Below are 25,721 nucleotides of genomic sequence, written 5' to 3' on the forward strand. Positions count from 1 at the left end.
ATACACGGGGCTGAGGGGCGACCCCAGGGCTGGGCTGGCAGGGGCTGCGGGTCGGGAGTGAGGGGCACCGGCAGAGCTGGGGGGGGCAGGGCTGGGCTGGCAGGGGCTGAGGGTCGGGAGTGAGGGGCACCGGCAGAGCTGGGGGGGCAGGGCTGGGCTGGCAGGGGCTGCGGGTCGGGAGTGAGGGGCACCGGCAGAGCTGGAGGGGGCAGGGCCGAGCTGGCAGGGGCTGCGGGTCGGGAGTGAGGGGCACTGGCAGAGCTGGGGGGGGGCAGGGCAGGGCTGGCAGGGGCTGCGGGTCGGGAGTGAGGGGCACTGGCAGAGCTGGGGGGGGGCAGGGCAGGGCTGGCAGGGGCTGCGGGTCGGGAGTGAGGGGCACCGGCAGAGCGGGGGGGGCAGGGCTGGGCTGGCAGGGGCTGTGGGTCGGGAGTGAGGGGCACCGGCAGAGCTGGGGGGGGCAGGGCTGGGCTGGCAGGGGCTGTGGGTCGGGAGTGAGGGACACCAGCAGAGCGGGGGGGGCAGGGCTGGGCTGGCAGGGGCTGCGGGTCGGGAGTGAGGGGCGCCGGCAGGGCTGGGGGGGCTGGGCTGGGCTAGCAGGGGGCTGCGGGTCGGGAGTGAGGGGCACCGGCAGAGCTGGGGGGGGCAGGGGCTGCGGGTCAGGAGTGAGGGGCATCTCTCTGTTTCCAGACTCCCGCTGCCCCCCCTTCCAGTAACTCGTCACCCCGACAACCCTGCAGCTGCTTTGCCCACACAAAAGCCCCCCCGCCCACGTCCCCCCTTCCCACCGCCCCCTTCTGCCCCAGCAGGGGGCGGGGATCTGTTGCCCCGGGTGATGCAGTCCAGGATGGGGTGGCCGGGGGGGCACGTCACCACCTCGGGGCCCCTTATACAGCCGGGGTCAGGGCGGAGGAGAAGCCAGTGGGACCCAGACACCCGGCTGGATCCCCCAGCCCCACCTCACTTACGCAGGGACCATGCAGCCTTCATCCACCCTGCTCTTCCTCCTCCTCCTCCTCCCCCAACTCGCCTCACTGGCCCCCCTCCGGCACCTCAAGGTAGGTACTGGGCTAGGGAGGGAACCCAGGAGTCCTGGCTCCCAGCCCCCTGTGCTCTAACCCACCGGCCCCCGCTCCCTTCCCAGAGCCGGGGAAAGAACCCAGGAGTCCTGACTCCCAGTCCCCCAATCCCCTCCCAGAGCCGGGGAGAGAACCCAGGAGTCCTGGCTCCCAGCGCCCCCTGCTCTAACCACCAGCCCCCACTCCCCTCCCAGAGCCGGGGAGAGAACCCAGGAGTCCTGGCTCCCAGCCCACCCCTGCTCTGACCCACCGGACCCCGCTCCCCTCCCAGAGCCGGGCTGTGTCTCTGTGCCAGGGGTACCCGGGGGCTGGGATAAATGGGGCGTGGGCTGTCTCCGTGTGATGTGATCTCCCTCTTTGATGGGGTCCCCTCTTTCCGCACCCCCAGACTCTCGCTGACTTGGCGGGCGATGCACCGCTCTCCGCCGATGTCCCCACCCCCGCCGGTCCCCGCGTCTCCCCGGCGGGAAGCCGCCCCCTGCGCGACAGCCCTGAGCCCCCCTCCCTGGACCCCGCCTGGGCCCGCTTCTTCGCCGACTTCATGACCGGGCAGAGGAAGTTCCGGGGCCGGACTAGGAAGGCGCCGGCGCCCCAGGGCTGCTTCGGGGTGAAGCTGGACCGAATCGGGACCCTCAGCGGGCTAGGCTGCTAATGCCCGAGGTAGGAGCCGGAGGCTCCAAGTGGTGGGGAGTTCCACGGGTTAACGCCCACCCAGCCGGGCCCAGTGGCGGGTAGTTCCACACGTTAACGCCCGCCCAGATTTGCCCAGTGGTGGGTAGTACCGTGGGTTAACGCCCGCCCATCCAGGCTCCATGGGGGGTAGTTCCGTGGGTTAACGCCTGCCCAGCTGGGCCCGGTGGTGGATAATGCCACAGGTTAATGCCCGGCCAGCCACGCCCAGTGGCGGCTAGTTCCGCAGGTTAATGATGCCCCCTCCTTTGACTTGGCTGCAGCTAGTCGCCCTCCTGCTGGGGGGGGGGCCTGCAAACCCTTATTCCCCTCTAATGCCCCTGCTTTGCCCCCGCCCCACCTGTCCATGCTCAGCCTCCCCCAGCCTGCCTCTGCTGCACCGAATCCAGGGGCTGGGAGTTCCACAGGTTAATGGTCCCCCTGCCATCGAATGGCGCTTTATTTCCCCTCTGGCTCGGGATGCTGCCCCCCCCGGCACCCCATAACTTCAGCCTCTTGCACCCCATGACCTCACCCCCCCCATCTCTTCTAGGTTTCCGTCCCCTGGCCCAACGCAGCCTGTGGAAGTGACGCCGGAGGCCTGGTCCTGAAGGCCACGTGGCCGAATTTGTAACGCAGCCCCCCCCCCCTGTCCCTCCACCAGCTCTGTTTTTTGAGGGGGGGCCAAGAACGCCTGGTCTATCCTCCACCCCCACCCCGACATGGGGAACGAAGAGACAAGGGGACCCCTCCCCCACCAAGCGAGAGCTTCCTGTGACGTCTCTGATTTGCACCGAAAACAAATAAATACCCAAAAATGTCAATTTTCCATCATTTCTATTAAAGGGGCTTTTAGTTCTGGGAGAGAACCCAGGAGTCCTGGCTCCCAGCCCCCCCCCTGCTCTAACCACCAGCCCCCACTCCCCTCCCAGAGCCGGGGAGAGAACCCAGGAGTCCTGGCTCCCAGCCCCCCTGCTCTAACCCACCAGCCCCCACGCCCCTCCCAGAGCTGGGGAGAGAACCCAGGCGTCCTGGCTCCCAGCCCCCCCCTACTCTAACCCACCCGCCCCCACTCCCCTCCCAGAGCCGGGGAGAGAACCCAGGAGTCCTGGCTCCCAGCCCCCCCCTGCTCTAACCACCAGCCCCCACTCCCCTCCCAGAGCTGGGGAGAGAACCCAGGCGTCCTGGCTCCCAGCCCCCTCTACTCTAACCCACCCGCCCCCACTCCCCCCACCCAGAGCCGGGGAGAGAACCCAGGAGTCCTGGCTCCCAGCCCCCTCCCCCCGCCCGCTGGGTTAGAGCAGGGGGGCTGGGAGCCAGAACTCCTGGGTTCTCTGCCCCTGACCATGCTGATTTTTCAGCATCCTTTCATGTCTGTCCAGACCCCCCCGTCAGTCGATATGTTTCCGTTGAGGCCCAGCGGAGGGGCTCTGAGACGGGGACCCAGCACCCGGGGACGGGGCCATGGACTGGAGCGGGATGGGACTGGGTGGAGCTGGGGCTACTGTCGAGAGTCGGAGTGGCTCAGGGGGTGCTGGCAGGTGCCCCCGCACGGGGAAAGGCTGGTGGCAGCCCAAGGACTGGCGCTGTAGGGAGGGAGCGGGTGGGGGGGCTCAGCGGGGGGGGCGCTCTCCCCAGGCAGGCGGGGCTGGCCCCAGGGCGGTGCTAGGGGGCGCTGTGGGGCAGGGAGCAGGGTGGGGGGGCTCAGCGGGGGGGGCGCTCTCCCCTGGCAGGCGGGGCTGGCCCCAGGGCGGCGCTAGGGGGCGCTGTGGGGCAGGGAGCGGGGCGGGGGGCTCAGCAGGGGACGCTCTCCCCTGGCAGGCGGGGCTGGCCCCAGGGCAGCGCTAGGGAGCGCTGTGGGGCAGGGAGCGGGACGGGGGGCTCAGCAGGGGGCGCTCTCCCCAGGCAGGCGGGGCTGGCCCCAGGGCGGCGCTAGGGGGCGCTGTGGGGCAGGGAGCGGGGCGGGGGGTGGCTCAGCAGGGGGCGCTCTCCCCTGGCAGGGGGCTGGCCCCAGGGCGGCGCTAGGGAGCGCTGTGGGGCAGGGAGCGGGGGCGGGATCTCAGCAGGGGGCGCTCTCCCCTGGCAGGCGGGGCTGGCCCCTGGGCGGCGCTAGGGGGCGCTGTGGGGCAGGGAGCGGGGTGGGGGGCTCAGCAGGGGACGCTCTCCCCTGGCAGGTGGCGCTGGGGGATGCGGTGGGGCAGGGAGCGGGGCTGCCACCCCAGATCTGCCGATGCCCCTCACTCCCGACCTGGAGCCCGGCCCTGGCCCCTCTATTTACATTCCCACCTACAACTCCATAAACTTTCCCTTTTAAAGACCAACTCCACCTCCGGCCCCCCCCCCCCGCACAAACATCTGCAAATGGAGGAACATCTGGCACTGACTCCATGAAGCACGAATGTAGTGGAGGGGGCTGGGAGCCCGGACTCCTGGGTTCTCTCCCCGGCTCTGGGAGGGGAGTGGGGGCTGGTGGGTTAGAGCAGGGGGGCTGGGAGCCAGGACTCCTGGGTTCTCTCTCCGGCTCTGGGAGGGCAGTGGGGGCTGGTGGTTAGAGCAGGGGGGCTGGGAGCCAGGACTCCTGGGTTCTGTCCCCCGGCTCTGGGAGGGGAGTGGGGGCTGGGAGCCAGGACTCCTGGGTTCTGTCCCCCGGCTCTGGGAGGGGAGTGGGGGCTGGGAGCCAGGACTCCTGGGTTCTGTCCCCGGCTCTGGGAGGGGAGTGGGGGCTGGTGGGTTAGAGGAGGGGGGCTGGGAGCCAGGACTCCTGGGTTCTCTCCCCGGCTCTGGGAGAGGAGTGGGGGGCTGGTGGTTAGAGCACGGGGGGGCTGGGAGCCAGGACTCCTGGGTTCTGTCCCCGGCTCTGGGAGGGGAGTGGGGGCTGGTGGGTTAGAGCAGGGGGGCTGGGAGCCAGGACTCCTGGGTTCTGTCCCCTGCTCTGGGAGGGGAGTGGGGGCTGGTGGGTTAGAGCAGGGGAGGCTGGGAGCCAGGACTCCTGGGTTCTGTCCCCGGCTCTGGGAGGGGAGTGGGGGCTGGTGGGTTAGAGCAGGGGGGCTGGGAGCCAGGACTCCTGGGCTCTGTCCCCGGCTCTGGGAGGGGAGTGGGGACTGGTGGGTTAGAGCAGGGGGGGCTGGGAGCCAGGACTCCTGGGTTCTGTCCCCGGCTCTGGGAGGGGTGAGTCCATGGGTCAGTCTGTCCATTGTCCACAGGGTGGGGCTTGGCCTGGGTGGCAGCTTCCTTCCTCCTCCCCCCTCCCCACTTCCTGTTCCTGCCCCGGCTGCTGGGGGTCACATAAACAGCAGCTGCGGAAAAAAAATCCCACCCTGCTCTCAGAGCCAGGAGAGAACCCAGGAGTCCGGGGCTCCTGGCCCCCCGGTTTACTGTCTCACCGCTCGCACTGTGCCCTCCCCAACCTACCAACGCATAAAGCCCCCCAGTTGCACACAAGGGGGCGGGGCTGAACAAGACCCCTCCCCCTCCGAGGCTCCACTCCCAGGTGAAATCGACCCCCCCCATGTGATACCTCGGTCCACTTCCTTAGAAAGCTGAGTGAATCCCACTTTATTTGGGGGGGGGGCGGCGGGGACACCTCAAATCTACCTCGGCTCTGGGGGGAGCGGGAGTCCGATACCCCACAAGTTGAACCAGTCCTGGAGGGGCTGGAAATTACCTCCCCCCCGGTTAAATTTGCCTTCAATATGAAGTTGAAAGCCCGGCACCCGCTGATGACCCCACAGAGCAGCCCCCCCCCCCCCCCAACGTCCTGCTGCGACGACCTCATGGCCTCATGACATCAAGGGCGGGCGGCTGCCGAATGATGACATCCCGGGCCGGCAACGATGACATCATGGGCTCCCGATGTGATGACATCACAGTTGCTCCTGATGACATCACAAGGCAGTCACTGGATGATGTCACCCCCTGTTCCTGGCCATCCCAGGTCTATGACATCACTGGGCGGCCATGACATCACCGCTGTCCATAGTCACTCTTTGGCTTTATGGGGGAGGGGAGAGCCCCAAGTTTATAGCCCCCCTCCCGAGGCCCCCCCCATGGTGGGGGAGGGGCCTAGAGATTCAAGTAGATGCCGGGGGGGTCTCCCCCCCTCCCAGGGAACCCCCTGATTACATCACTGCCCCTCAACTGTTTGCGAGGGAGGAGGCTTCTGGTGAAAGAACGGCCATCTTGGATTCCCCATCGAAGGTCCCCCAAGGGCAACCATCTTGGTCTCCCCAACCAGTGGTGACCATCTTGAGACCCCCTAGGGGCGGCCGTCCTGGGAACTGGACGGGGTCCTGAGCGCTACCCGGCAACCAAGCAAGAGCGGCCCTCTTGGGAACCCCAAGCAAGAGCGGCCATCTTCGCAGTTGACCGAAGAGCCCATCAGCCATCTTTGGACCTGCGGCCATAGATTCATAGATTCTAGGACTGGAAGGGACCTCGAGAGGTCATCGAGTCCAGTCCCCTGCCCGCATGGCAGGACCAAATACTGTCTAGACCATCTTGGCCATCTTGGAACCGTCCACCAATAGGCCACGCCCCCTGCAAACCACGATATTCTCCCTGCTGAGATAGAATAAGTGCAAGCCCTGAGGGGCTGGGGGGGGCAGGGGTCCCCCAAGTTTCTGGTTCAAGACCGGCCCATGCAGCGAAGTCAGAGTCGCATTAGTAACCCAGGGTCCGGTTCGTTCCCAGCTCTGGGGGACCAGGCAGGACGTGAGCCCGGAACCGGATCAGAATCGGCTCCCGGCCGCCCCTCCGGACGGGGCTGCTTTGCTCTGGATTCGCATGTTCTGGACGCTGGAGAGAATCTTCTTCTGGTGCCCAGCCAGGGTCACCCCGATTCGGAGCAGGTCCCTGAGGGGGCAGAGAGATGGGGGGTTAGCAGCCCCCCCCAGCTCTGCCGGTGCCCCTCACTCCCGACCCGCAGCTCCTGCCAGCCCAGCCCTGCCCCCCCCAGCTCTGCCGGTGCCCCTCACTCCCGACCCGCAGCCACCGCCAGCCCAGCCCTGCCCCCCCCAGCTCTGCCGGTGCCCCTCACTCCCGACCCGCCGCCCCTGCCAGCCCAGCCCTGCCCCCCCCAGCTCTGCCGGTGCCCCTCACTCCCGACCCGCAGCCCCTGCCAGCCCAGCCCTGCCCCCCCCCCCAGCTCTGCCGGTGCCCCTCACTCCCGCCCCATGCCGGGGGGGTCACTCACTCGCTGGAGATCTGGCTGAGGAGTTCGAAGGAGCTGAGTCCGGCCGAGCTGAAGTTCTCCTCGTAGCAGCCCATGTTGATGGCCTGGAGCCAGTCGCTGACGGAGCCGAAGGAGGCGCTGTGGGGGGCCCGCTGGTCCAGGAGCGGGTGGGACGGCCTGGAGGGTGGGATGGGTTATAGAGGGGGCTGCTCTGCCCAAGATCGGGGGGGGAGCGGGATTGGGGGGGGCCGGCTGCAGCCCCGCCCCCGGGGAACTGAGAGAGGGGAAGGTTCAGGGGGACCCCAAAAGAACGGGGGGGTGAGAAAAGGGGGGAGGGGAACAGGTGGCCCCTAACCCCACCCTTCCCCCAACCCTCCCCATTCCTACCCCATATCCCAGCCCCCCGTATCTCAGCCCCAGCCGCTCTGAGCCCCCCATATCCCAGCCCCCCCATATCACATCCCCACAGGCCCAGCCACTCTGAGCCCCCACATACGCCAGCCCCCCAGGCCCAGCCACTCTGAGCCCCCCCATATCACATCCCCCCAGGCCCAGCCACTCTGAGCCCCCCCATATCCCAGCCCCCCCATATCACATCCCCACAGGCCCAGCCACTCTGAGCCCCCCCATACGCCAGCCCCCCCCAGGCCCAGCCGCTCTGAGCCCCCCCATACGCCAGCCCCCCCCAGGCCCAGCCGCTCTGAGCCCCTCCCTCCCCCCAGGCCCAGCAGCTCTGAGCCCCCCCATATCCCAGCCCCCCAGGCCCCGCCCCACAGGACTCACCCGGCGCCGTCCCGGGCGACGATGCGCAGACTGGCCGGGTTGCGGATCAGCTTGTCGAGGGAGCTGACGAGCTGGGCGAAGCGGGGCCGGGAGCTTCGTTCCTTCTGCCAGCAATCCAGCATGAGCTGGTGCAGCGCCGTGGGGCAGGCGGGTGGGGGGGGCAGCCGGTAGTCCTGCTCGATGGCGTTGATCACCTGCGAGAACGGCACGGCTCAGACCCAGCTGCGGGTGGGGGGTGGGGCCTCGACGGGGACCTGTCGCCCGACGCTGAGATGCAGCCACCTCTGGGGCAGGGCGGCTGGTTACACGGGGACCCCTCGCCTGCCGCTGAGAGGCAGCCACCTCTGGGGCGGAGTAGCTGGTTAACAGCCACCCAGAACGGCTCTGACCCAGCCCAGGGCGAGGGGGGGCAGGCTGGGGGCGGGGCGTACTCACGTCCTGGTTGGACATGTCCCAGTAGGGCCGCTCTCCGAAGGACATCACCTCCCACATGACGATCCCGTAGCTCCAGGCGTCGCTGGCCGAGGTGAACTTGCGGAAAGCGATGGCCTCGGGGGCTGTCCAGCGAATGGGGATCTTCCCGCCCTGGGGACGAGGAGGGTGAGAGAGTCCCGGCTCCCAGCTCCCCCGCGCAGCCCCCACTCCCCTCCCAGAGCCAGGGAGAGAACCCAGGAGTCCTGGCTCCCAGCCGCCCCCCCCCCCCGCGCTCTCATCCGCCAGCCCCCACTCCCCTCCCGGAGCCGGGGAGAGAACCCAGGAGGCAGGCGAGAACCCCGGCGTCCGGGCCGTACCAGGGAGCTGGTGTAGGTGGGGTCGGAGGAGTTCTCTTCCAGGAAGCGGGAGAGGCCGAAGTCGGAGACTTTGCAGACCAGGTTGCAGTTGACCAGGATGTTCCGGGCGGCCAGGTCCCGGTGGACGTAGCTCATCTCGGCCAGGTAGCGCATCCCCGAGGCGATGCCCCGCAGCATCCCCACCAGCTGGATGGGTGCGAACTGCCCCTCGTTCAGCTGGGGGGGAGACGGGGGCGGGGTCAGCGCAGGGGGCGGGGCCCCAGGGGATGGGGAGGAGCCACCAGAGGGGGCATGGCTCAGAGGCAGGGCGGGGCCCTGGGGGCAGGACTCGGGGCTCGGGTCACAGAGGCAGGGGTGGGGCCCCGGGGTCGGAGGTGGCGCGACAGGGGCGGGACCCCAGGACATGGGGGTGGGTCACAGGGGCAGAGATGGGACCCCAGGGGGAAGGGCTAAAAGGGCAGGGTCCCAGGGAGTGGGGGCACGGCAACAGAACCAGGGGCAGGACCTCAGGGGGTGGGCTCACAAGGACAGGGGCAGGGTCCCAGGGGAGTGGGGGCGGGGCCAGAAGAGGTGGGAGGCGGGCTCACACCTTGGCACTGCTACAGAGGGGAGGGGACTCAGCATGTGGAGGCTTTGGGGTTCCCCCCTGTATTTCAGGGGCCCCTGCCCTGTATTTCGGGCTCTCCTGGAGCCCTGAAAATAACCTGAGGGCCCCATTCTTCATGGCCTGGGTGGTTTGGGGGTGTGGTAGGGTTTTTGGGGTCCCTCCCCCCGTACTGGGGTCCCCGTACCCGCAGGAAGGAGTCGAGTGCCCCATTCTCCATGAACTCAGTGAGGATCATGACCGGGGTGCTGCTGGTCACCACCCCCTCCAGCCGGATGATGTTGGGGTGCTCGAACTGCCCCATGATGCTGGCCTCGCTGAGGAACTCCCGGCGCTGCCGCTCCGTGTACCCCCCCTTCAGCGTCTTGATGGCCACGCAGCTCTCCTTCTTTCCAGGCACCTTCAGCCGGCCCCGGCACACCTCCCCGAACTCCCCTGCCGAGAGAAGGGGGCCAGGTGGGGAGAAAGAGGGAATGAAACAGTGGGTTGAGACAGAGAGAAAGTGGGGAACGAAACGGAGAGTGAAAGAGAATGATACAGAGAGAAAGGAGGAAGGAAATGGGGAGAAAGAAAGTGAGATGGGGGAAAGAGGGAATGAAACATAAGACACAGAAAAAGGGGGAAGAAAACAGAGAGGAAGGAGGAATGCAACAGAGAAAGAAGAAGGCGGGGAGAAAGAAGGAATACAACAGTGAGATGGGACAGAGAAAAAGGGGGAATGAAACAGAGTGAAAGAATGAGAGAGAGAGAAAGGAGAAAGGAACAGGGAATGAAACAGAGAAAGAAAAAACAAGACGGGTGAAAGAGGGAATGAAAAAGTGGGTGGAGACAGAGAGAAAGGGGGGAATGAAACAGAGAGAGAGAAACATTTTAGAAGACTAACCAGATTTCCAATTGTCCTTCCTGTCCTTGATGCGGCCCGTCCGGGCACGGAGCCCAAAGGCTGGGGGCGCTTTCAGGGACCTGCATGTTTGGCATATGGTAACCGAGTGGATCAAATTATTCGAAATAACCACCCGTTTTTGGGGGGTCGCCCTCAGTTGAGCAACCGCAGCGTGGGCCCCCCGCCTCCCTGGGATCCCAGTTGCAGGGGCGATGGATTTGAGGGAGCAGAAGCCATGAACTTGGGGGCTCAGAGACTATTCGGGGGTTTGGGACTTCAGGGGCCAGTTTGGGGGTTCAGGGGCCGGTTCGGGGGTTCGGGGCTCACCGGCGCCGATCACCTCCTCGATTTTGACGTAGGAGACGTCGATCTCTTTGGCGAATTCCCGCACGGCCTCGTTGGGGTCCTCATAGGTGAAGGGGTCGATGTAGAGTTTGGTGCCTGGGAAGGCGGGGTTCCGGGGGGGACAACGGTTAGAGCCGAGCACCCCCAGACCCGCTCCTGCCGGCCACACACCCCCACCCCCTCCTGTCCCCCCCCTTACCCCTCCGCCCTGCCCCTCACTCACGCCCCCAACCCCACCGCTCTTCCCTGCCCCCTCGCTCCTCTGTCTCCCCCTCCCTTCTGCCTCCCCATTCACCCCCGCCCCTCACTCGCCTCCCTGCCCTGCCCCCACTCACCCCTGCCAACCCCCGAACCCATCCTCCCACCCCACCTCTCTTCCCTGCCCCTTGCTCCTCCGTCTCCCCACTCCCCCCATTCACCTGCACCCCCTCCTTCTGCCCCCCACTCACCCACTGCCCTGCCCCCCACTAACCCTGCCTCCCCACTCGCCCCCCCTTCCCTGCCCCGCATTCACAACCCCTCACCCATCCCCTCACCCCACCCCTCTTCCTTGCCCTCTTGCTCCTCTGTCTCCCCACTCACCCCCTGCTCCCCCACTCACCCTCACCCCCCGCCCTGCCCTCACTCACCCCCGCCAACCCCCAGACCCACCCCCTCACCTCACCTCTCTTCCCTGCCCCGTCGCTCCTCAATCTCCCACTCACCCCCAGCCCCCCATTCACCTCCTGCCCCTACTCACCCTCACCCCCCCGCCCTGCCCTCACTCACCCCCGCCAACCCCCAAACCCACCCCCTCACCTCACCTCTCTTCCCTGCCCCGTCGCTCCTCCATCTCCCACTCACCCCCAGCCCCCCATTCACCCCCTACCCCCCACTCACCATGCCCAATGAGGTACTGGCCGTGTTTGTCCGAGTATTCAGGGTCACGGCCCCCCGCCCCGTGCTTCCTGCCGGGGGAGGGAGAAAGAGTCGGGGGGGGCAGCCAAGAGACCCCCCCGGAATCCCCTCTGGGGAGAACGTGACTGGACCCAGCCCAGCCCCATCTCTCCACCCCCCCGGCCCCTCCCTGCCCCCCAAGTGCTCACCCTCAACCCCTTGCGCGCCGGGGGGGGTCTCACCTGACGCAGATCACAGCCACTGCCACCACCGCCAGCACCAGCAGGGCCCCCACGGCGGCCGCCCCCACGATCAGCCCCAGCTGCTCCGCCCGGCCCCCCGCCTCTGGGGAGAGAGACACCGTCAGGGGGCTGCCCTGGGGTGGGGGGTCAGGCCAGCGTCACCCCCAACCCGCCTGGCTCAGCGGGAGAGACACTGCCCAGCCTGGCGGGCACTGAGAAGCCAAAGGGCCTGGGAGGGGAAACTGAGGCAGGCCACTTGCTGCACTGGAACAGGCCACAGGGGGGCGCCAGGCCCTGACCTGCCCACAGGGGGCAATGGGAGCCAGCCCCTGGGACGCGGAGGCAGATCCTGGCGGGCGGACAGGACGGTGCTAGGAACCCAGATGGCACATGGGGAGCACGGGCGCCGCCAGGCAGCAGAGCATCGTGTGTCCACCCTACCGGCAGCCTGCCGTCACGGACACCTTGGCACCCCCGTGCAACCATCCTCCTCGTGCAACCGGGCACCCCCGTGCAACCTCCCTCCTCGTGCAACCTGGCACCCCCGTGCAACCTCCCTCCTCGTGCAACATCCCTCCTCGTGAAACCTGGCACCCCCGTGCAACCTCCCTCCTTGTGCAACCTGGCACCCCCATGCAACCTCCCTCCTCGTGCAACCGGGCACCCACGTGCAACCTCCCTCCTCGTGAAACCTCCCTCCTTGTGAAACCTGGCACCCCCGTGCAACCTCCCTCCTCGTGCAACCTGGCACCCCGTGCAACCTCCCTCCTCGTGAAACCTGGCACCCCCGTGCAACCTCCCTCCTCGTGCAACCTGGCACCACCGTGCAACCTCCCTCCTCGTGCAACCTGCCTCCTCGTGCAACTTGGCACCCCGATGCAACCATCCTCCTTGTGCAACCTGGCACCCACCTGCAACCTGGCACCCCCATGCAACCATCCTCCTCGTGCAACCTGGCACCCACCTGCAACCTGGCACCGCCATGCAACCTTCCTCCTCGTGGAACATCTTCCTCATGCAACCTGGCACCCCGTGCAATCATCCTCCTTGTGCAACCTGCCACCCCTGGGCAATCTTCCTTGTGCAACTTCCCTCCTCGTCCAACCTGGGCACCCACGTGCAACCTCCCTCCTCGTGAAACCTGACACCCCCGTGCAACCTCCCTCCTCGTGCAACCTGGCACCCCCGTGCAACCTCCCTCCTCGTGCAACCTCCCTCCTCGTGCAACCTCCCTCCTCGTGAAACCTGGCACCCCCGTTCAACCTCCCTCCTCGAGCAACCAGGCATCGTCTGAACCTGGCCCCGGGGCTGCGTTCGTGGGGCCGGCGGGGAGCGTCGTCGCCCGTTGGAACCCGACGCTCCGGGGGGGCTTCAGGCCCGAGGGGGGCCGGGGTCGGGGGGGGCTGAGGGGGGTCACTCACCACTGCCATGCATGGGGACAAGGAACTCCGGCCCGAATTCCCCGTAGCCGGCCTCGGAGCGGGCACGGACCTGCACCCCATAGGACGCCCCACGGCGCAGCTGCCCCAGCGTCAACCGGGCCTCTGACGCCTTCAGGAACATGGGGGACTCCCCGCCCGCCGCGCCCTGGGGGGGGAGGAATGGGGGGGTCGGTCCCGGCACCGCAGCGCAGAGACCTCCCCTCCTCCCACTGCCCCCCCCCCGTTCCTCCCCACAGCTCCCCCAATCCCCTCCCCTGGTCCCCTCCCCCACTGCCCCCCTCCTGATCCCCTCCGCAATCCCATCCCGATCCTCCCCTCACCCCCCCACAGCCCCTCCTCTGGTCCCCTCACCCCCACTGCCCCCCAATCCTCCCCTCACCACACCACATGCCCCCCAATCCCCTCCCCTGGTCCCCTCCCCCCCACTGCCCCCCTCACGATCCCTTCCACCTCTGATCCCTGACCCCCTCCCCCAGCTCCTTTCCATCCCCCCCAGACCCCCCTCCCTCCAGGAGCCCCCCCCCACTCACCTTCTCATAGTATTTCACCTCGTAGTCCAGGATGTGCCCGCTGGGGGGGTGGGGCACCGGCCAGCTCAGAACCATCCCGGTCGGGGAGAGAGACCCCTGGACCCTGTCCACGGGCGGAGGCACTGGGGGGAAATGCCAAGTCAGGGCTGTGGGGCGGGAGTGAGGGGCACCGGCAGGCTGGGGGGGGGCAGGGCTGGGCTGGCAGGGGTTGCGGGTCGGGAGTGAGGGGCACCGGCAGAGCTGGGGGGGGACAAGGCTGGGCTGGCAGGGGCTGTGGGTCGGGAGTGAGGGGCACCGGCAGAGCTGGGGGGGGCTGGGCTGGCAGGGGTTGCGGGTCGGGAGAGAGGGGCACCGGCAGAGCTGGGGGGGCAGGGCTGGGCTGGCAGGGGCTGCGGGTCGGGAGTGAGGGGCACCGGCAGAGCTGGGGGGGGCAGGGCTGGGCTGGCAGGGGCTGCGGATCGGGAGTGAGGGGCACTGGCAGAGCTGGGGGGGGCAGGGCTGGGCTAGCAGGGGCTGCAGGTCGGGAGTGAGGTGCACTGGCTGGGCTGGCAGGGGCTGCGGATCGGGAGTGAGGGGCACCGGCGGGGCTGGGGGCTGCAGGGTGGGAGTGAGGGGCACCGGCGGGGCTGGGGGCTGCAGGGTGGGAGTGAGGGGCACCGGCCGGGCAGGGGTTGCGGGTCAGGAGTGAGGGGCACTGGCCGGCTCTCACCGTCCTTGTTGGTGGTGATGTTGACCAACTCGGCCTGGGGCGGGTTGGGGCTCAGTTCCGACACCCCGTTGACGGCCTGGATCTCGAAGGTGTAGGTGACGTAGGGCTGCAGGCCCTGGACCGTCACCCCTTGCTCTGCCAGCCCCGCCGCGCTGGGGGCAAAGGTCAGGCGGGCGCAGGGCCGGCACAGCTGCCCATCGGGGCACTCGGAGCAGAGCACGTTGTAGGTCACGTCCCGCCGGCCCCCGTTCTCCAGGGGCTCGCTCCAGGTCAGCACCGCCACCGAGCCGTTGATCTGGGGCACGATGCTGCGCGGGGCCGACGGGGTTGCTGTGGGGGGGGGGGGAGAGGTAGAACCCAGGAGTCCTGGCTCCCGCCCCCCCCCCCCCGGCTCCAACCCCCCAGGCTCCACTCCCCTCCCAGAGTCAGGGAGAGAACCTGGCTCCCAGCCCCCCTGCTCTCACCCCCCAGCCCCCACTCCCCTCCCAGGGTGACTCCCAGAGTCCTGGCTCCCAGCCCCCCCTGCTCTCACCCCCCAGCCCCCACTCCCCTCCCAGGGTGACTCCCAGAGTCCTGGCTCCCAGCCCCCCCTGCTCTCACCCCCCAGCCCCCACTCCCCTCCCAGGGTGACTCACTGGTGCAGGGGGAGCCGAGGGGGTCGGCGCTGGCACGGAAGTACCCGTTGCGGCAGGAGCAGATGGCGGAGCCGGGCACCGAGGAATGGCTATAGGGGGGGCAGGGCTGGCAGGACCCCTCACCCTGCATGGCCTTGAAGGTGCCAGGGACACAGGCTGGCGAGACAAAAAGGGTCAGACAGCGCCTTCCTGGGAAACATAGGGTTAAACGGCCCCCGCCCCAGAGGTGGCCGCATCTCAGCGCGCTTGTCCCCCTTCATGTCTGCCCCTCCCGCCCATAGCTCGGGGGGGGAATGGGGGGCTGGCCCGGTGTTCAAAGCTCCCGCGGCCCAGAGGCTCCTCTCCCGGGGGGCAGCTGCGGGGGGGGGGGGGGGGAGCGGGTTTCCTATTGCAGCTCAGAGAGATGAAAGTCCCCCCCGCCATGTGAGGGGTGCGACTGACCCTCCCGCTCCCTGGGGAGAGAACCCAGGAGTCCTGGCCCCCCTGATTTGTGGCTAGATCCCAGCATCTACTTCCAAGACCTGCCACTTGAGACCCCACGATTGTTCCCTGCCAGCTTGGAACCCAGGCATCCGGGCCCCCCCAGAACCCGAGCGTCCAGCTGCTCCAGAACCTGAGTGACCAGCCCCCCCCGGAACCCCAGCAGCTGGACCCCGGAACCCAGGCATCCGGGCCAGCTCAGAACCCAGGCATCCAACTCCCCATCCCGGGAACCCAGGCATCCGGGTCGCCCCCGCCCCCAGAATCCAGGCATCCAACTCCCCATCCTGGGAACCCAGGCATCCGGGCCACCTCGGAGCCCCGCATCCGCTCCCCATTCCCCGCAGAACCCTGGTGTCCGGGCACCTCACCTCGGCACTGCGTGTTCCCCTCGGCGGTCTCGTGCCCGGCCAGGCAGACGCAGCCGGCGGGCGCGTGCTCGGCCCAGCGCCCGTCCTCCCGACAGTACATGCTGAGGGGCCCGGGCCCCTCTGGCTCGGCCCCGGCCACGCAGGCGCCGGCCACGGGCGTCACCAGCTCCCGGGGCACCGTCTCCGGGAAGGCGGCCAGGCGGGCCACGGCCCCCGGGCACTTCTGGAAGTAGAGCCGGACGCCCAGCAGGGCCATGCAGGCGCCCTGGTCCTGGAAGGCCACGTAGAAGCCGGCTTTGGTGAGCGGCCCAAGCCGCAGGGTCTTGACATTCACTTTCCCTGTGGCCTCGGCCCCCGGGCGTTTGCGGGTCAGGTGCTCGGCCGCCACCGTGTCCACTTTGACCCAGGGGTTCTCCAGCCAGGGCGGGTCGGTGGCCGTGGCCAGGTCCCGCTCGGCCTCGTAGAAGAAGACATTGAAGGTCTCCTTGCAGGCCCGGGCCGGGCGCGGGAGGGAGAAACACTCCACCACCGTGTAGCGCAGCTCGGCGTAGACGTGGGCTGCCCCCCGGCGCGGCACGAAACCGCTGCGTAGCCAGGCCTCCCGGCCCGGCCCCTCCACCGCGCACACCTCGAACGTGCGCACCGAGTGCTGGCGTTCCTCGTCCAGCCCGCTCAGCTCCTCCCACTGCCAGGGGGCACGGGGGGGGGCAGGGGTGCAAAGAAGGGTGGGAGAAAGAAAGGATGGAGAGAGGGGAAAGACGGGGTGCAGGGGGAGATGGGGTTCAGGGGGCAGAGAGCAGGGAATTTGGAGATGGGGATATGGGGAGATGGGGGATGGGGTGCAGGGGGAGATGGGGTGCAGGGGGGTAGGAGAGATGGGGGATGGGGTGCAGGGGAGGAGACGGGGCAGAGAGGGGACAGGGGATGGGGGGCCAGGGAAAGAGGGGGTGCAGGAAAAGGGGGGTGCAGAGGCATTACAAGGGTGGGAGAAAGGGATGGGAAAGATGGGGTGCAGGGGGAGATGGAGTGCAGGGGGCAGAGAACAGGGAATTTGGCGATGGGGGATACGGGGAAATGGGGGATGGGGTGCAGGGGTAGGAGACAGGGGCAGAGAGCAAGCAATTCAGAGATGGGGTGCAGGAGGAGATGGGAATGGGGTGCAGGGGGAGATGGGGTGCAGGAGGAGGAGATGGGGCAGAGAGGGGGCAGGGGATGGGGGGCCAGAGAAAGAGGGGGAGCAGGAAAAGGGGAGTGCAGAGGCATTACGAGGGTGGGAGAAAGGGAGGGGAAAGACGGTGCAGGGGGCAGAGAACAGGGAATTCAGAGATGGGGCAGGGGGTGGGAGAGATGGGGGATGGGGGCAGAGGGAGGAGACGGGGCAGAGAACATGGGGGGGAATAGAGTTCAGTCAGTGGGGGGGCCAGACACCCAGCACCCCCTATTCCTCCACAGCCCCCCAAAAAAACTTGCCCCCACACTCCCCCCACCTCCCCAGAACCCACCGTGCTCCCCCATACCTGGGATCCCCCCATCTCACAGAGCCTGCGACCCGCCTGGCCCCCTCCCACACAATATCTGACCCCTCTTCCCAGCCCTCCTCCCCCCGGCCCCCACCTGCCACCCGCTTCCCGCCAGCCCTCTCACCTGGCCGTCCGTCTGGGGGTACGTCGTCCACTTCAGATCCGACGTCTCCAGCCGGGTGTTCAGCAAGGTCTCTGGGAGACAGAGAAAGGGGGGTGGGGGAAGGTTAGTGTCTGGAGTGAGGGGCGGAGAACCCAGGAGTCCTGGCTCCCAGCCCCCCTGCTCTAACCCACCAGCCCCCGCTCCCCTCCAGAGCCGGGGAGAGAACCCAGGAGTCCTGGCTCCCAGCACCCCCTGCTCTAACCCACCAGCTCCCACTCCCTCCCAGAGCCGGGGAAAGAACCCAGGAGTCCTGGCTCCCAGCCCCCCCTGCTCTAACCCACCAGCCCCCACTCCCCTCCCAGAGCCGGGGAGCGAACCCAGGAGTCCTGGCTCCCAGCCCCCCCTGCTCTAACCCACCTGCCCCCGCTCCCCTCCCAGAGCCGGGGAGCGAACCCAGGAGTCCTGGCTCCCAGCCCCCCCTGCTCTAACCCACCTGCCCCCGCTCCCCTCCCAGAGCCGGGGAGCGAACCCAGGAGTCCTGGCTCCCAGCCCCCTCTCCCCTCCCAGAGCCGGGGAGCGAACCCCTGAATCCTTCCCATGCAGACAGAATTCTTGGCCCCCCCCCTCCGACCTGTGCACACAGGTTCTGTGGGATGGTGGGTGATGGGTCATTACAGGGTGAATCTGAGGGTCCGCCTCAGGGAAGCCGCATACGCCTGAGGTACACAGAGGCCTTCCCAGGAGCACACGGAGACGCCTGTCTCGCTTTCCTGCAGGCCGCGGCCTCCTTCGCATGGCTCTGGTGCTGCACGCTTGCACGGCCGTGCGAGGCTTCTGTCCCACTCGGGGGCCACACGGGGAAACCAGCAACTGTCTGGACTCCAGGACGGGGACTGGCTGGGTCAGGGGGGCAGGGAATGGGGCAGGGACCTGTCCCCTCTAGGGGGCGCCGGCTCCCACCCGGCCCCAGGCCAGGGACTGGCTGGCTCAGGGGGGTGGGGAATGGGGCAGGGACCTGTCCCCTCTAGGGGGCGCTGGCTCCCACCCGGCCCCAGGGCAGGGACTGGCTGGCTCAGGGGCGCGGGGAATGGGGCAGGGACCTGTCCCCTCTAGGGGGCACCGGCTCCCACCCGGCCTCAGCTCCAGCCCCCCCATCCCCAGCTGGGCCTCCCAGCTCCAGCTGCCAGACCGTGACCCCTCCCCCTCAAATCTGTGTTCTCCTCTGTCCTGGGCTAAATCCATGCCAGATGTGAACGAACTCCCGGCCGCTGCGCCCGCCCGGCTTCCCAGAACAGGGTGGGTTGTTCCAAGCAGGAGACGGCTGGGAGCCAGGACGCCTGGGTTCTCTCCTGATTTGCAGCCTGGGCCCCGGGCTGCAAGTTCGAATCCCGCCAGCCCCCCAAAGAATTGGGGGCGGGAGAAAGGGGTTAAATTTGTGGGCAAGGAGGGGAGAGAACCCAGGAGTCCTGGCTCCCAGCCCCCCTGCTCTAACCACCAGCCCCCACTCCCCTCCCAGAGCCGGGGAGAGAACCCAGGAGTCCTGGGCTGAAAGGCTGGGGGAGAAAGGGACAGAGCCAAAGACAGGAGTAAGATACATCTGCACAGGCCTTATGGGGGGCCGGGAGAAAGAGGGAGCGAGACAGGGGCTAATGAAGGAGAAAAGTCTGTCGCAGGAGCTGGGCAGCAGGGACACAAAGTTTTCAAAGGCAAAAAAATGTTTGCTTGGCGGAACAAACCCCGAGGAAGAAAGACCAGGAAGCAGAGAAAGACAAGAGTGGAAGAGGGTGGGTGGTGGGTTGTTGTTTTCTTTCTTTTTTCTTGTTTTCCTTCACTTTTCTTTCCAGGCCTGTTGTCTCTTTCAACAAGCTGCTTTCACGCTCTGCTTCTTTTCTGCAGCAGATCTTGCGCGAAAGAAAGAAAGAAAGAAAGAAAGAAAGAAAGAAAGAAAGTACTTTCCCAAACCCACTTTTTGTTAGTGTAAAAAACGCAGTCAATCAAAACTCAGGAAAGAGGTGGGCAGACGGGGCATGTGGGACGAGAACCCAGGAGTCCTGGCTCCCAGCCCCCCCTGCTCTGACCCACCAGCCCCCACTCCGCTCCCAGAGCCGGGGAGAGAACCCAGGCGTCCTGGCTCCCAAAGACACAGAAACCTACTAAATCCCCCCAATTTTCACTCACCTTCCACCGCCTGAGTGAGGGGAATCCAGAGACAAAGAAGCCAAACCTCCATGGTTGGGGTCAGTCCCGAATTCCTTGGCAGGGGGAAAGCTGCTGTCGCGAAATCCTGATCAACCAACGGGGAGTGGGGGGAGGGGGGGGGAGTAAATTCCCAATCGGGGAAACTTTACTCCAGAAAAATAATCTTTTGCCTGGAAAAATGGCACCCCAAACCGCCTTGATCTGGGACAAGTGAATCCCCCGGATTTTCCTCTCTCTGGAAGGACTCTGCTACCCCCAGATAGCCTGAAAATTCGACCCACCAGAATATTTACATCCTAATAAATGACCAAGTCTGGAAAAGATTAACCTGTGAATAAATTTCTGGCATGGAAAAATCAACTCCCTCACTCCACAATTTTTTTCTAATCTAGAGGAAATTCTCCCTAGGCTAACAAGCAAATGAACCCCCCAAAATGTCCCTAATCTGGAAAAACCAAGCCCCCAAGTGCCTTTTGTCGAGCACAAAATGGACACCCCATTTTCCCCTAATGTAGAGGGAAACAATCACTTTTTTCCCCAGTCTACAAAAATGGAAACCCCAAAATGTCTCCTAAGCTCCAAAATTTTTAATGCTCCATTTTTGCCCGGTCTAGAAAGTTTTAACTCCTCACATTTGTCTCACTTCTTCAGATGCATCTGAAGAAGTGAGGTTTTTACCCACGAAAGCTTATGCCCAAATAAATCTGTGAATCTTTAAGGTGCCACCAGACTCCTTGTTGTTTTTGTAGATACAGACTAACACGGCTACCCCCGATACTTGACACATTTGTCTGACTCCCTGATTCCCCCAACTCTTGAAAAAGGAAACCCTGCTTTTCCCCGCCCCAATCTAAAAAAAAAAAACCAGAAATCACCCAGATCCAGAAAAATAAACCCAGATTTCTCCCCAATCTAGAAACAATTAAATCCTGATTTCATCCCCATCCAGAAAAATTATTAAACCCAGATTTCGCCCTGATCCAGAAAAATTAACCCGGATTTCTTCCTGATCCAGAAAAATTAAACCTAGATTTATCTGCAATCTAGAAAAAGTTAAACCCAGATTTCATCCCAGTCCAGAAACAATAAACCCAGATTTTGCCCCGATCCAGAAAAAAATAACTTAGATTTCTCCCCAATCTAGGAAAAATAAACCCAGATTTCTTCCCAATCTAGAAAAAAAATACATCCAGATTTTGCCCTGATCCAAGAAAATTAAACCCAGATTTCTTCCTGATCCAGAAAAATTAAACTGAGATTTCTTCTCGTCTAGAAATATTAAACCCAGTTCTCACCCCAAGGTATAAAAATAACCCAGATTTCTCCCCAGTCAAGGGGGGTGGGAACAAACCCAGATTTGCCTCGCAATCTAGAAAGAATAATCTCAAAAATAAGTTTCTTGTCTGGGGCGGGAACCAAGTTTCCCTACAAACATGGACTCTAGCAAATCAATGGAGCCAAACTCCGTATGGCTAGAAAAACTGGATTCTCCAAAACTTTCCGGCCCAGGGAAAAAGTTGGTTCTGGAGAAATTCCTGAGCCGGGATCCCCTAAAAAAGTCCGGCGTCTCGGCGCTCCCGAAAAGTCTTAGGTCTGGAGCAGCGGGTCCGGAAACCTCTCGAGTCGGGGACCCCCGGCAAAGGGCCCGTCTCTGGAATAGCTGGTCCCGAAACAATCCTGAAACAATGGGCTAGTCCAGAAAACCGAAGCGGCCCGGCCGGACTAGACGCACTCCCACGAGCCGGTCCTGAGTGGGGTGAAGAGGCCTGGCCCCATGGACAAAGGAAGCCCAGGAACTGCAGACATTGGAGGGAAGGGGGAACCCCAAGATTTTTGGAGGCAGCTGGAAAAAGAGGGAAAGAAAAAAAACAACTAGTATCCAGGCAGGGGGAAGGCATCAGCGCTTGGTTTGGGAGCCTGCCCTCCCTTCCAGCTCTTTGCAAGAAGCACCCCCTATTTCCTCCCTGGTCCCCCGAAATCTGCAGCCCCCCCCAAACGTTTGCAAAACTAAGCCAAGCCGGAGCCAGGCGTCAGCAGACTAAGCAATTGCTCAGGGCCCCGTGCAACTCAAGCGAGACCCCAATATTTTGGGCCCCCCAAAATATATAGGGACCCCCAAAATGGGCTAGCACTGCCTCTGGCCGGTGAGCCCCCCTTTCCCTCACACCTGGCCCACCTGGCTTTTGAAGATGTGCCCCCGAAAAGCTCTGCCCAGTCCCCCAAAATGGCTCCTTCAAAGGGGCCCCCCAATCTTTCTGAGAACCCCCCCGAAACTCTTGGCCGAGCTGTAGTCTCCCCTCCCCCGGAAATCCCGCCCACCAACGCTGCACCCCTAAGCCTCGGCAAAGATCCCCCAACCTTTGCAACCCCCAAAGCCTCCAGGGGGACCCCTGGATCTTTGCGAGAAGCCGCCCCCCCAAAAAACTACTTTCCGCAAACTCTTTGCAATAAGTTTCACACACACACACACCGGATCTGCGCACAACTCAGCCCCACCCCCCAAAATCTTAGGGGCCCCCCAGAATGAGTCTTCGCCCTGGCCGACAGCACCCCGACATCCTGGCTGGGGGGACCCCAAAGCTTTGCAAACCCGCCCCCCAGCCGCAAGTCGCTGCCCCGGGACCCTGTCCTGAGCTTCCGGGTGCAGAGCGGTGAGGGTGAAAATCCCCCCCAGGCCCCCCACTTTCACTCCCGCCCTGGGGATCCCCCCAACCCCCCGCGCAGCCCCCCAGTTCCCCCCGCTCACCCCGGGCTGCGGCTCGCAACTTTCTGAGCCCGCTGCGGGAGGGAGGGGAGGGGTCTGCGGGAGGGGCGGGGTGTGGGGGGTGTTTACACAATGGGGGGGACAAGGGGGGGCGTAGGGCTCGTGTCTGTGTGTGTGTGTGTGTGTGTGTGTGTAGAGGGTTGTTGCAGGATGCGCTGTGTGTAGCGGGGCAGCGCGATGTGTTGTGTTGTGTGTGTCTATGTGTGTGTGTACAGGTGTTGTAGCAGGCTGTGTGTGTGTAGGGTTGTTGCAGGCTGCGCTGTGTATACCAGGACACCGGGATGTGTTGTGTTGCGTGTTTCTGTGTGTGTATGTACTGGGGTTGTAGCAGGCTGTGTGTGTGTGTGTGTGTGTGTGTGTGTAGAGGGGTTGTTGCAGGCTGTGCTGTGTGTACAAGGGGTAGTGTGAGGTGTTGTGATATGTTATGTGTGTCTGTGTGTGTATGTACAGAGGTTGTTGCAGGCTCTGTGTGTGTGTGTGTGTGTGTACAGGAGTTGTTGCAGGCTGTGTGTGTGTGTGTGTGTGTGTAGAGGGATTGTTGCAGGGTGCACTGTGTGTACCAGGGCAGCACGATGTAGTGTGTTGTGTGTTGTGTGTCTCTATACAGGGGTTGTAGCAGGCTGTGTGTGTGTGTGTGTGTGTGTGTAGGGATTGTTGTAGGCTGTGCTGTGTGTACAAGGGGCAGCGCGAGGTGTTGTGTTGTCTTATCTGTGTCTGTGTGTATGTATAGGGGTTGTTGCAGGCTCTATGTGTGGGTGTTGGTCCTGCTTTGAGCAGGGGGTTGGACTAGACACCCCCGAGATCCCTTCCACACCGATAGTCTATGGTTCGATGTGCCAGGGAGCAGCACAGCGTGTTGTGTTGTGTTGTGCTCTGGGTGTGCGTTACGGAGGGAGGTGCAGTGAAGTGGGCGTATCCCCCCGCTGGCTGCCATGGGAACATGTGTCAAAACCCCTGTACTGCCGACACCCGAGGGTGATGTGGCTGAATCTCAGCGCTGGGCGAGGGGTCCCCGGGTAACCAGCCGCCCCCCCAGAGGTGGGCGCATCACAGCCCTGGGCGAGGGGTCCCACGTCCCCTCGCTACTGAGAACGCAGAACCCACCCTCCCCCCTCACATCTGCCCCCCAACACTTCCCTTCTAGCAACCCAGGGCTGGGTGGCAGGGGCTGCGGGTCGGGAGTGAGGGGCACTGGCAGAGATGGGGGGGCCCAGAGATGGGGGGGGGCAACTCTTCACATGATTCCCTGGTCAGAGGTGGACGATGAAATGTGGAGGGGGGCTCGGAGCCAGGACTCCTGGGTTCCCTCCCTGGCTCTGGGAGGTGAGTGGGGACTGGTGGGTTAGAGCAGGGGGGGTTGGGAGCCAGGACTCCTGGGTTCTCCCCCGGCTCTGGGAGGGGAGCAGGGGCTGGTGGGTTAGAGCGGGGGGGGGGGGTTCGGAGCCAGGACTCCTGGGTTCTCTCCCCAGCTCTGGGAGGGGAGTGGGGTCTAGTGGTCAGAGTAGTGAGGGGGTTGGGAGCCAATGTGGCCAGATGAGGAACATCTGGGCAGATGTGTCCGACAAATGAAGGGACATCCCTGCCCGACCCCCCCCCCAACTCTTCTGGTGCCCCTCACTCCCGACCCGCAGCCCTGCCCCCCCCCCGTTTTAATTGGAAGCAGCCCCGATTTATAGGGCGATTGAAGCAGCCAGGCTCCCCCCAACCCCCAGCATGGCCTGGAATTAATCTATCTCGGCAGCCTCTGCCCCTCCTTGGGGTGAAGGGGTTGAGCTCCAGACCCCCCGCCCAAGGGGTCTGTTTCCTGACCCCTCTGGCCAGGCAGGGCCGGGCGGGGAGATAAGGCCGTGGGAGCTGGGGGGGGGGGGGGGGGAGGGAAGGGGGCAGAGTCTATCTGGTGCCTCCCAGGGACCCTGGGGGAGGGGGGAGTTTCCATGGGGCTGGGGGCAGGATCGGGGATAACGAGCTTCTGGGAAATGAGCGTTCATTGGGCTGGCTCCCAGGACCAACAGGTCTCTGTTGGGGGGGGGGACAGCGAGGACACGGCCCCCATAACCCGCCCCACAGCCCCCTCTACGCACGGCCCCTCCCGACCCTCCCCGGCTAGTCACACGGCAGTCTGTGCTGAGATGGGTATAAAATCTCCATCCTCCCCACCCCTCTTCCCCCCCACACTCCCCACTGTGGGGCCCAGGGCCAGCACCACCCTCACAGCTCCCTGCCCGGTGACCCCAGCTGTTATAACCACCCCTGATCTCAGCCGGGCAGCCCGGACGCCTGGGTTCTCTCCCCAGCTCTGTGGTGGGTAACATCTGCCTACAGATGGGGTGCAGAGACCGGATTCCCTCCTAGCTTCTCTCAGGTCTGCCCCCCTTGCCCTGCCACCACATGGGCTCTCCAGGGCCTGTTTTTCTTGGGCTGGCTGGAGCCAAGCAGGAAACGTGCTCAGAGAAGAGCGAACCACAGCCCCCCCTCCCCCTCCCGCAACGCGCCCCCCAGGCCAGTGCCGGGATGGGGGGGAGCCAAGGGGCCTGGACACTCTCTCTCAGCCCCTGGGCACCTCCCAGCTCCCAGGGGGGCTCCTGCCCAGCACGGGCAGTCATGGCAAGGCCCAGAACCCAAGCGTCCGGGCTCCCAGCCCGCCTGCTCGACCCATTGGTCCCTGCTCCTGGTTTCTATTCTCTGGGCAGTCAGGAAACTCGCTTTGTTCTGCTGTTTCCGTGGGAGGGGAGCGGGGTCAGGGCAGGATGTGACACCTCATTTCCCCAGCTTCTCCGGCTCCGCCAGGCCCGCAGCCCCTACCCTGCCCACGGCTCCAGCTACTCCAGCCCTGGCCTCTTCCAGAACAGAGCAGCTGCGCCCCACCCCAGAGGTGGGCGCATCTCAGCGCTGGGCGAGGGGTCCCCGGATAACCAGCCGCCCCGCCCCAGAGGTGGGCGCATCTCAGCACCGGGCGAGGGGTCCCTGGATAACCAGCTGTCCCGCCCCAGAGATGAGCGCATCTCAGCGCTGGGCGAGGAATCACACCTCCCCTGGCTCCCCCAGCCCTGCAGGAAGCTAACAATTATCTGGGCAGATGAATGTCTGGCACCAGAGGAGGAATTTCCTGGACAGAGGAAAAAATAAAACATAATAGATTCTGCTGACTGTCAGATTACACCGGGGAAGGGAGGGGCTGGCAGATCTTCGGGGGGGGGGGGTTGGAGAGGCGGGGGGCATGTGATCTTCTTGTGGCCTCCGTGAATTTAGGGACAAATAACCCCAAACAGCCCAAATCTATGTAGAGCAGGGGAGGCAGGTAGCCTGGACTCCTGGGTTCTCTCCCCGGCTCTGGGAGGGGAGTGGGGGCTGGTGGGTCAGAGCAGAGGGGGCTGGGAGCCAGGACTCCTGGGTTCTCTCCCTGGCTCTGGGAGGGGAGTGGGGGTTGGGGGGGTTAGAGCAGGGGGGGCTGGGAGCCAGGACTCCTGGGTTCTCTCCCCGGCTCTGGGAGGGGAATGGGGTCTAGTGGTTAGAGCAGGGGGGGCTGGGA

At 65.0% G+C, this 25,721-nt stretch overlaps 2 protein-coding genes across 3 annotated transcripts; one reads left to right on the forward strand and one right to left on the reverse strand.

Moving 5' to 3' along the window:
* The first annotated feature begins 974 nt into the window (after nucleotides 1-974).
* On the forward strand, nucleotides 975-1,728 carry LOC128823334 (C-type natriuretic peptide-like). The gene is made up of 2 exons (XM_054005576.1): nucleotides 975-1,055; nucleotides 1,465-1,728. Exons 1-2 carry the CDS (start codon nucleotides 975-977, stop codon nucleotides 1,726-1,728), a joined length of 345 nt encoding a protein of 114 aa, XP_053861551.1.
* A 3,552-nt stretch (nucleotides 1,729-5,280) lies between these two features.
* On the reverse strand, nucleotides 5,281-22,220 carry EPHB4 (EPH receptor B4). 2 transcript variants are annotated; one of them, XM_054005379.1, is made up of 17 exons: nucleotides 22,175-22,220; nucleotides 19,408-21,271; nucleotides 17,251-17,321; nucleotides 15,607-16,291; nucleotides 14,756-14,911; nucleotides 14,121-14,450; nucleotides 13,412-13,533; nucleotides 12,861-13,026; nucleotides 11,440-11,542; nucleotides 11,201-11,268; nucleotides 10,304-10,417; nucleotides 9,281-9,528; nucleotides 8,490-8,705; nucleotides 8,134-8,283; nucleotides 7,699-7,892; nucleotides 6,937-7,092; nucleotides 5,281-6,596 (listed from the first exon to the last, which is right to left on the reverse strand). In XM_054005379.1, exons 2-17 carry the CDS (start codon nucleotides 19,457-19,459, stop codon nucleotides 6,473-6,475), a joined length of 2,955 nt encoding a protein of 984 aa, XP_053861354.1. In that variant the 5' UTR covers nucleotides 19,460-21,271; nucleotides 22,175-22,220; the 3' UTR covers nucleotides 5,281-6,472. The 2 variants fall into 2 exon arrangements, with proteins under 2 accessions (XP_053861354.1, XP_053861355.1); XM_054005380.1 differs by lacking the exon at nucleotides 22,175-22,220 and having other exon boundaries at nucleotides 19,408-21,533.
* Nucleotides 22,221-25,721: the final 3,501 nt, after the last annotated feature.

The sequence above is a fragment of the Malaclemys terrapin genome, chromosome 15 (genome assembly GCF_027887155.1).
Source record: "Malaclemys terrapin pileata isolate rMalTer1 chromosome 15, rMalTer1.hap1, whole genome shotgun sequence".
Classification (NCBI taxonomy): domain Eukaryota; kingdom Metazoa; phylum Chordata; order Testudines; family Emydidae; genus Malaclemys; species Malaclemys terrapin.